At 32.8% G+C, this 10,837-nt stretch overlaps 2 protein-coding genes across 8 annotated transcripts; one reads left to right on the forward strand and one right to left on the reverse strand.

Annotated features, from left to right (window-relative positions):
- Position 1: 1 nt before the first annotated feature.
- Positions 2 to 6,930, forward strand: Usp16-45 (ubiquitin specific protease 16/45). 7 transcript variants are annotated; one of them, XM_078181663.1, is made up of 17 exons: positions 2 to 141; positions 522 to 642; positions 817 to 1,215; positions 1,319 to 1,418; positions 1,692 to 1,825; positions 1,902 to 2,092; positions 2,202 to 2,358; positions 2,424 to 2,591; positions 2,667 to 2,888; positions 3,003 to 3,265; positions 3,398 to 3,615; positions 3,694 to 3,937; positions 4,031 to 4,339; positions 4,425 to 4,656; positions 4,731 to 4,997; positions 5,203 to 5,381; positions 5,699 to 6,930. In XM_078181663.1, the coding sequence occupies exons 4-17, from the start codon at positions 1,331 to 1,333 to the stop codon at positions 5,769 to 5,771; spliced, it is 2,745 nt and encodes a 914-aa protein (XP_078037789.1). In that variant the 5' UTR covers positions 2 to 141; positions 522 to 642; positions 817 to 1,215; positions 1,319 to 1,330; the 3' UTR covers positions 5,772 to 6,930. The 7 variants fall into 7 exon arrangements, with proteins under 7 accessions (XP_078037789.1, XP_078037791.1, XP_078037792.1 ...); XM_078181665.1 differs by having other exon boundaries at positions 817 to 1,162; positions 1,257 to 1,418; XM_078181666.1 differs by having other exon boundaries at positions 817 to 1,152; positions 1,257 to 1,418.
- Positions 6,899 to 10,834, reverse strand: LOC144470482 (protein TAPT1 homolog). The gene is made up of 7 exons (XM_078181690.1): positions 10,412 to 10,834; positions 10,091 to 10,245; positions 9,926 to 10,023; positions 9,505 to 9,836; positions 9,274 to 9,371; positions 8,979 to 9,194; positions 6,899 to 8,905 (listed from the first exon to the last, which is right to left on the reverse strand). Exons 1-7 carry the CDS (start codon positions 10,548 to 10,550, stop codon positions 8,384 to 8,386), a joined length of 1,560 nt encoding a protein of 519 aa, XP_078037816.1. The 5' UTR covers positions 10,551 to 10,834; the 3' UTR covers positions 6,899 to 8,383.
- Between the last annotated feature and the right edge of the window lie 3 nt (positions 10,835 to 10,837).

The following is a 10,837-nucleotide window of genomic DNA, read 5'->3' on the forward strand; positions in this document are numbered from 1 at the left end:
AACGAGAGCTGCGACGTCATTATCCTTACCGATATCGAATACGCTCTCCAAGCAATGTCGTCACACACGGCGATAGCCACGAGTCGACCAACAAACTATGGGCGCATTGCACGCAACTATACTGATGGCTTCAATCACAGGGTAAGTTGTTCTATATCGTTTCGCCTTCGAAATTATTCAATTTAAATATATTTAGTGGTGACAACTGGAACAGAGTTCGTTTTAAACTTATTGGTATTGTGTATTAGTTTTTACCGACGCTCGGTGACTTGAAAAATCGTCGATATTAACGTTATTCGTTAACCAATTTTTATTTTACGATAATACGGTTCAGAGATATACAACATAGAAAGCATAATACGGGACTATGTTGGAACTCGCTTCGTTATGAGACGTTAAATTTCCCGCGCAGTCGTATCGTCTACCGTGACAAATTCCGATCTTTGTTGTCTGTACTTTGTAGCCGTGTTCCGTTGGTAACGTCAGACAAATGGTTGTATGATATTTTTGAAACGTCGTAGGATATGTGAAAGAAAACGACATGGCGAGAAGACCATTATATGTGATGAGACGCAGCGTTTTCATTTATTCTGAGAATTTAGATGGAATTAAAAGATTTTCGCCTCTATAAGCGATTCTATTGTAAGTACAACTTCAGAAATCGCGTGTATTCTGCATTAGTTCGTGAAATCGTCATGGTACGGTGCATGAAAAGATTTGGTTGCATTTAAAATTCGTACCAAAACGTTATCCGGGATTCTCACAATTCAATGCACATGATGTAGTTCCCAGTTTAATGGCCAGATGGCAATTTAGACCAGCAGAAATTCGTGAAGGCTGTAAGACGTTCATGTTTCCAAGGCGTCACGGCATGTGGAGGGAAATGAACCCATGGAACGAACTTACTGTACATACATATTTTGTTCTACGGTGTCGCCCGTAACAATGAATGCAGCACATTGTCAGCCCTGTTTATTCACGATTTCGATGATTCGCGACTGTGTTTGTGACTAACATTACGGAGCACAAGTTCCATAGCCAATAGTAGCATAATTTTTTCATGCATTACTTTTCTTAATTTATTTTATATATTTATTATAGAATTTTGTAATTTCGCTGCGACACTCGTGAAAGTAGTGAAACAAAAGTACAGTAAGTTACAGTACGTACTACCGTCAAGGGGCCGTTTTGGTGAACTCGACACATTTACTGGGAGTATGCTTTATTAAGTTTACGTCTTTCTTTTGTTTACTAAGTCCCTCGGTGGAAAACAGAAAGGCAAGAAACGATTATAACAATTGAATTCGATGCTATTTAGGAACAATTCACAATGAGTAAGAAACGTACTAGACAACCAGACGCAAATGAAGAGCTCGTCGAAGGATCAACCGATTCTTGCGATGAATCCAGCATTACAGGTTAGAAAATCTTTTTATTAAGAATAAATCAATTTTTTAACGAAAATTGCCATTATTAGCACGACAAAATTAGAAAAATATGTTCTAATAAATTTAAACGTATGTTTAGTTATTTTGTCATTACTTTATAATTTCCTCTCACATTCTGCACCATGTGACAACATCAAATTTTTATTTAAATTTATAATATGTTCTTTGCACTGGATTTTTGACAAGTTTGTTACAATTTTCTGATTTTTTAAAGAAAATTTTTTACAGTAAACATTTTTATAGGTAATAAATGTCCACATATTGCAAAAGCAGTAAACTATAACAAAATTAAGAAGCATATTAATAAAGTGGGTATCAGTATGGAGTGCTCAGATTGTAAAAAAAATAAAAGCAACTCATTACAAATAAATGAGGAGGTATTTCAATTATAAATTAAATGATCATATTGTCTTAATATTAGTATATTGTATTGAAGAATGCCAATAATTTCAGGAGTCCACAGGAAGTCCCACAGCATTGATTTGTTTAGTATGTGGTCATCAAGGTTGTAAAGTAGAGGAATATGAACATGCTTTGCAACATTTTAAGAAACCTCATAGTGATTCTCATTGTATTGTTGTTGACACTCATACTTGGAATGTTTGGTGTCATGAATGTGAGGCAAACATTCCTATTAGCCATAGGTATCTATAAAAAGAAATGCATGCATTAGTAGGCATAGTTGTTCATGATATTATTTATGTGTACAAATCAGAATAGGATTGGATTATTGTATAATTGAAAAATTTGTAGGAATAAACTTCAAGAAACAGTGGAACTTATAAAACGGACTACTACGGTGAAACGAGTATCACTGCAAACTAACACAACGTTATCCTACTTACGGGAGGGGGCTGTAAATACAGACGTGCAGGAAGAAAAAGCGTTACATAATCTTCCTAAAGTTGGAGTATGTTTGTTTTGTAATGGCAACTGTAATATATATTTTAGATTAATGAACTTGTATTGTCGTAGGGATTGATGAATTTGGGCAACACTTGTTTCTTCAATGCTATTCTGCAATGTCTAGCACAAACACCATTCTTAGTAAAAGTTCTCAGTGATCTACGTCTTCCTGGACAAAAATTTGTCCTACCAGGAGGAAAACATAAGCCTCCTGGTAGCTCTGAAGAAATTGATATAGTAAGTTAGAATAAAAACTAAATGTTATCAATTTATGAAGAAAATTGCAAGTAAATAATTATATAATTGTTTCAGACACCCATAGAGGGTACCTTAGAAGGTTGGGGCAATTTTACTTCGGTTTTACATGCAACACTAGTAGAAATGCAAAATTCTGATGGACAGAAATGTTATTGTCCATCAGAATTGTTGAACTCGTTTAAAAAGAAACAAATGCAATGCATGGACGGAGGTCAACATGATTCTCATGAACTTCTTAGGCACCTTTTAGAGCTAGTTAGAAATGAAGATCTTAGGGTAAGATTTTTTATATTAAAAAAATATTATTCGACGTCAATGAATGAACTCAACATTTTCTTTGCCCAACAAATTTATATGAGAAAGTAAAAATTTGTTTCCTATAATATTTAGAGATATCAGTCAGTAATTTTGAAAGAAATTGGTTTAAATCAAAAAACGAACCCGGAAGTAGTAGAAAAGTGTCTGAAGTCCCGCATAAAATTCTACGGGAATCAGGCAAGCGCGAGATTACTTGGACCGGAACCAGTTTTTTGTGGAGTGTTGGTTTCTACTTTGGAATGTCTCGACTGTCATCATACTTCGCAGAGTACAGAGCCTTTCCTAGATCTAAGCTTGCCAGTAATGGCAGACAAACCACAACCACCAATTGTAAAGTATGAGGCTTTTTTCGAATATCAATTACATAAATTAACAACACAGAGTTCATAAAATCAAAATCGGTTATTGTCTTGTATTAGATGTACTTACTGCTAGCAGATTGTATGATAATTCTTTTTTCATTTAAGAAGGAAGAACAGTGGTTACGATGATGCCTTTGATATGCTGGGAAATATGATCTCTCGTTCATCTACGAAATCCCAATTAAAGAAGGAACAGAAACTTGCTCGACAATATCGACGAAATAAAAGAGACTATAGCAATGATACATCTTGTGGCTATAGCAATGATACGTCTAACAAAAGTAACATTATTGAAGAAAACAACGGCAGTTTCATTGAACCAGGTATCGTGTAATATTATTGTATTTTATCATTAAATTTTTCTATCTTGACTTCATTAAGAATTTCACATCTCTTTACAGAGCAGGAGAGCGATGCAGATGTAGAAGACAATGTAGAAATAGAAACTTTTCCTCCAGAGATCGGGGAATCTGGTTACAGCTCAGAGAAACAGTCCACCTTAGCTAGTCCCGCTTCTCCTGCGACTGATCCAGTAAAAGCCGACGACACCATAAATGAAATGGCATTAGATAATTCTTTACAATTCAGTCCGATAAACAATCTTCTACCAATACAAGATTTCTATAAAACCAATTCGTCACGTAGGTATGTTAATTGCGAAAAAAGAAATCAAAGATAAGTACTTCTTGCCTTCGGTTAATTTTCTTCAGTTCGACGATATTTACTTTGTGTTTTTAGTCCACAACCGACAGATGTGAGTATAAAAGATCTATCACAGACGAAAGCTCGAGATAGATTAAATAACTGCGATAGTCCAATAAATGAGGCCGAAATTCAGAATGAATATTTTATGTCATCTTCGTTAACGGTGAATCCGGATTTAACCAGTCCAGAAGGACCATCAGTTGTTAGCTTGAGCCCAGCCACGTCAAAAGAAAGTTCCTGTAGTCCCACTCTTGCTGTAAAAAATGCTAGTAAAAATGTTATGGACAATTATTTTGAATCTACTGCTCACAATGAACAGGAAAATGCTGCATGTAATCAGCGGTACGGTTTCCGAAATTATATTTCCTGTTAGTAAAAGTTATGGTAGTAAAATTGTAATAATCATTGATTAATTTTTAAACAATAGCTGGGGAAGAAGAAATGCGGTAGAATATTCGAACGAGGTCTGCAATGGTGTTAATGGCATTTCTTCTGGAATTTCGAAAATGGGTCTTGGTTGTCAATCATCGCCTATCAGATATCCTACCAATGAAGGAGAGTGTTCAATCATGTCATGCTTAAATCAATTTACTGCCTTAGAATTAATGAGGGGCAGCAATAAAGTTAGCTGCGAAGCTTGCACTGCAAGGGAAAGAAAGGTTATATTTTGTTTGTAGTATGAATAATTTTAGGATTTACTATATATACAAGAGAGGGCGTGCTGTTGTTTCAGGTGAAAGAAAACTGTAAAATGATCTGTACACCAAGTACGAAGCAGTACTTGATATCTCGAGTACCTGCAGTGTTAATACTTCATCTGAAACGTTTCCAAGCACAACGAATAGATTTTCGGAAAGTGACAAGGGAAGTTTCGTTTCAAACAACACTAGATCTATCACCCATTTGTAAGAATCATAAGAAACCTAAACTATATTCACTTTATGGAGTCGTAGAACACAGTGGAAATATTAATGGCGGACATTACGTAGCTTATGTAAAGGTAATTATTTAGTTTAGGTATAATAAAATAGCTTAGTGTACTTTTTATGGTTTCAATTTTAGTAAAAATTGAAGTTTGATTTTTGTATGTAATTTTACATATAATTACGTTCACATATACATAGTTGTATTAATTACATTATATTCATGTTTATAACGAGATCAATTTTCCGTAGATTTAGTTCATAAGTACACTATTTTTGCAGTCACGAATGCCATTGGCATCGGATGATCCCAGATGGTCTTTCTTACCAACCAAGGATACACAAGAGACTGATGAGAATTCTGAGAGCGAAGATTCTGCGAGCGAAGACGGCGTAGCTGCGTGTCCCCCAATTTCTGTGGAACCTCCTCCAGGGAAATGGTATTACGTTTCCGATTCTAGGTATGTACCTCTAAAATATTTTTAACTTTAATTTTTTTTTTGTTATAATTTAAGGTACCCATACGCGAACGTAGTGATCAAAATTCACTTACACATATAAATAATCAATTTTTTAAATATCATAATAGTTGCTTTAATGTTGACAATACTTGTTGAAAGGCTAATAATTTTGCCTCGCTTAATATTGTGGGTGCCATGAAATTTTTACTGATAGTGCATCTGCAACAATATTTTAAGTAGTTTACTTAATCTGATAAAATAATATATATCCTATTCTAGCATAAGGGAACGAAAACTTACAAAAATTTCTCTTATAGAGTAACGGAAGTCGACGAAGACACCGTACGGCGAAGTCAAGCTTACCTTCTCTTTTACGAGAGATATTATTGAATTATGTTCTATAAAAATAACTGGAATATCGAGCGTGCAAAATTATAATTTTAGAACAAAGTACAAGATCTCAAGCTAACAAATAGAACCTCAATTATTTGAACTAATTTCGAGCAATGTTATCATTAAAAAAATGAGTATGCAGTATTTTATGTGGCAGTTTTAACTATATTTGTTCATTAGAAATCCAGTTCTCATTGTACAATTTTACAGAGTCTTTTAATTATCTTGATATCTCCATTATCTTGAATTATAATCAACGAAGTTTATTTTTTAGTTTATTATATTACAGTTGGTGTTTCTAATTTTTACTATTAATTTTATCGTATTTAAGGAGACAGATTGAAGAAGATAAAGAGATATGAAAAGAAATGGAGACGTTAAGTTATTGAAATAAAACGATCTATGTCTAAACTAATAATATCACTCCTTTATTTCTTATTTTTTAAAAGACTACTTCGGTCTCTATTTTATAAGTCTACTGTTTGAGACACTACTTGAATGTATTTATTTATAAAATATTTAAAATGTTAGCAGAGATAATATGCTGTAAAATGAAATTGCTTCAAATAAAAGCGGCTACAGATCTAAAGTGAAGTTAACAATACAATGTTTCGACGAAATACTGAATTTTAATGCTTGAAAAGCTTTAAAATTCAAACTACTCGTGATCAAAATGATATCTAAAAGTTTATAGTTTAATAGGGGTCTGAACAAAAAATTCTCATATCATTACTATCGATAAAGTTTTATTGAATTTCATCAACATCAATAATTAGAGTTCACTCTCAGTTACATTATACAAAAATTTGTCTAGAAATATTATTCGATTGATTGAAACTGCTTTTTGTATTCTAATCAATTTTGTATGAATATATTATAACGTAACACTCAAACGTGGCGTTAATTTAAATACACATGAACAATGAAAGTAACAGTAATCATTATTCTAACAAGTAATTAGCAAATAAATATCAGATGTGGGGATTTTTAAATGATTCTTGCGATATATTTTCAGTCGGCGGATTAAAAATTTAATTTCATTGAGGTCGCATTTGAATTTCAAAAAGTATTTATGCTAATGAGATATTATTAGAATGTTCTAACATTTACATGTTCTAATTGCATTTACAGTAATAAATTATCTTGAAGTACAAGACGTTTGAGTTTTTTCATTTCTGAAGATGTTATGCAGGAAAAAAAAACAGATAAAACTAATTAATTTTAACAGGTTGAATCTCGAAAACCCAATTGAAACAGATTTGTACATGGTTTTTGTACATTTTAACCCTTTTATTTACAAATTAAAAAATATAATACAAAGCTGCTTAGTATATATAATTACCAAAAAACACTGTTAAAGGTTTATTAACATTGCTTCCAAAGCTTTTTCCAATTATTCTGGATAGAGATATTAGAAGAAACCTTGAGAGACGTGTTGATTTGTTACATAAATGTAAGTTATGAAGTTACAAAATTTAGTTAAATAGTATATACCATATCTACAACGTATATACATTATCCATGATATTGAGAAAGCCGTTTAATTAATTGAAATGATATGATGTACATTTTATTGTCCAACAAAAAACACAAATCCCTAAAATACAGGATTCTATTAACAAAATTTAGGCGACTTCTAAATCACTTTAAAAACGAGGCAATTAAGTTATATTTTTTATTCTATAAAATTCTATATACACACAACGTAAAATTTTCGTTTCTTGATGAAGTCAATAATTTAAGCAGTAATAGTAAACGGACATGCACTGTTAAATATTTGTATATATATTGTATATACAGAGTATCTGAAAGAGTCCATATAAAATTTATAGCAGTGTAATTTTATTGGCATAAATTAAATTTAGTTAAGTTGTAAGTAATAAAGAAGTTGATATAAACCAATGTTCAAAAAGGCTTTGTTTGAATGGTGTATTAAAATTGAGTCTTCGATGTAGCAGAAATCTAAGCTCTGAAATTTATAAGAACAATATTGAACTTGAAACACTAAGTATAATAACTTAAAACCATCAATAAGTATAGTGAGCAGTATGCGTGCAATTAATAAATATTTTTGAACATGGTTATATGAACTTGTTTTATTTACTTAATCTCCCTCAAACATTTTTACAACCTTTCCATTGGTACATAAAGGTACCCTGTTTCTTTGCTATGTGCACCATATACTTTTAAATTAGCTCCTTATTTTACACAGAGTAAGAGTACAATTGAATTAGCTAAATTAGGATAACATTCATTGTTTTGATTTCTCATAGTTTAGTTGGAATTCACTACTAGTTCAACTATCCACGATTCGTTGAGATAACGATACTATGATAAAGTACAAATCTTCTATACAGCTCAGAAATAATTAATATTTTACTGCATCGTTAGTCGGTATAGTAATGTAACAAAATATGTACTTGAACTTTGCCTTCTTAACAAAGATTACAATAATTATCCCCCTGTAAATATAAGATACTCGTTTATATCACAGTTCTGTATAGACAATACTTACACATATACAGGTCTTTCCTGCGAACATGACAATAAAATCCTTCGACTTTGCACTTAAAAATGTTTTGCTTGAAACAATGAGAAAGACAACATTGTTACTGCGTCGTTCCTTTGTTAACGTCCTCTGAACTTTCTAATATTTCCTCCTTCAATACTGCCTCGTTCAAGCAGACATTGTTCAAGCTTATCGAGCTATTAGAAAACATAGCAGTGGCTAAATTTGTGCTCTTCGATTCGGCGTTGGTTTGCGAACCATCCTTCGAAGATGCAACCGTAATGTCCGTGTCTTTCGAATGCGAGGAAATAATGTCACAGGCCTTGCCAAGAATTATTAAACTAATTAAGATTCTGACGGCTACTAATGTTAGATAGGCCAAAAGCAATAAAATAATATTGGCTGCTTTTAGTGATGGCGTTATGGTCGTAGAAAGCACTCTTCCTATTGCAACACCCAAGGGAAGAGGGATAAAACCCATACGACGAGCTACTAAATCTGATGGATCAGAAAATGCAGTTTCTTGTCGTGGCTGAGCCATATCGTAGGCTAAACTTATTGTATAGTCTCTGTACACGGTAGAAGGAAGTTCATTGAAACGTGTTATGAACGCATGTTTTACCTAAAGATGTTAATTTTAAAGTTAATATAATAGAATACGAATCTTAGAAAAAGGTAAATATATCAGTGTATACCCAATCGACAAGGACTTCTGCTAACAGTAACATTATGCAATCCGGTAAGAGCACTGCAAGACGCTCAGATTTCCAGGCATACTCTTTCATAGTTTGTAGAGTAACAGCAAAGAGAAGCATTAACAGATGAAAACGTTCTCTTATATCTGCGCAGGACAGTTGAAATAGATTATTCTTATCGAATTTCTTGAAGACAGAACCTTTTAGTTCAACAAACTGAAACAGAAAAACATTTTATAGCAACATCAGTTAGTTTATCTTTCATTTTTAACTTATATTGTTTCTTTACACTTACATTATTTGACATCATTATAGTAAGCAGAGCTTTGTTGCTACTATTTATTGCTACATTGAGAGTGGTTGCTTGGAAGAGTACCAATATGCTGTGCAATACTATAGAAATAATGTTTAGAAAAATATTTATCAATTATGAATGTAAATGTCTAATGGTCTCTGGTTTCAAGAAAGAGATTGTAGTACTGGGAATACTTCTTAAGTAGTTAATTTCTTATTGCATAAAGGATACAAACGTAGGCAACAGCAAACAGTAAATGTGGCAGAGTACCCAAATGCTGTGATCCTGTTTGTGTCTTTGAACCAGGTTCTGTAGCTGTCCACAAGAGGGCATCTATTGTGTCCTGACCAAAGGCACTGAACAGTCGATCTCCAACTTCCAGCATATTATAAAATATATATAGTTTGATTACTGACTGACTCTTCACCAAATGATACATTATGGAAGTGTCCACTTTCCAAGTAACTATCCAGCAGCAAATCACGAGGAACCCTTTCAGAAGATCACAGATCTCTGCTGGCCTCAAGCGTCTCTCTCCAGTTCTTGAGTTATCTCTTTTCTTGCTGGTTTACAAGTAATTTCATATTTAATATACATTATGAGTAGTTTACATAATAGAAGGTAAAGTAATGATACAGTGATATGAATTTACCCAAAGCAGTGCCACAGGAGTCTTGTAATTACCGTCCATAAGGCCATTGTAAATCGTAATGGTAAAAATGTATAAACAAACAGGAAGGAATCTGCACACTGATATAGAGAGTTTATAATGGAATATAAAAAATATAAAATAAAAATCTATGAACATTACTCTTACTTGTAGGAATCCATAGGCCAAGAACTTCTCAACTTCCCTCGGAATTTTCATAAAAGAATAAATCTTTTCTCTTCTTGCAGAAAATCTTTCCTCATCATACTCTAATTGATATCCTCGTGTTAATTCGGTTTGTAAAAATTGTATGAGAGGCACACCTAAAAATTAAGAAAAATGTAATCACTTGTTTGAACTTTACGAAAAAAATCGTAGCTTACTAGCAATCAGCAAAGTGTGGTATAATAAATTAAAAATAGATAACAACATTGACTTGTTGAGTTTATGTCAAGAAGATATTATTGGTTTGTCTCAAATTTAATTTACCTTGTTTTTTTTGTCGTCGTTTTCCATCGCGTGGTTGATTTTTTACATCTTCAACTTTACTTTTAACAGATTGTTTCGTTGCTTTGAATTCCGTATACTTTTTCTCGCTGTAATTTTGCCAATTTGCGTTGGTACTCATAGTTTATGTTTATTTCTTTCGTTCTCGTTACCACATAACGTCTACTTCGTCGTTTCATCAACAACAATTTTATCTTTCGTTTTTGCATGAAAACAATTTTGCTTATTTAAATTTCATTCATTAATATCCTTGAAATTTTTTACTGTGCACATACATATTTAATTTATGATCTACACCAGTCTACACGCTATTAACTGTCATGTAACCTAAACGTAGAAAACAGAAGGTATATTTTAGACCGGTCTATGAACAACAAGTACACTGACCACCTGATCACTGACCGTCAA

This window comes from Augochlora pura, chromosome 5 (assembly GCF_028453695.1).
Source record: "Augochlora pura isolate Apur16 chromosome 5, APUR_v2.2.1, whole genome shotgun sequence".
Lineage (NCBI taxonomy): Eukaryota > Metazoa > Arthropoda > Insecta > Hymenoptera > Halictidae > Augochlora > Augochlora pura.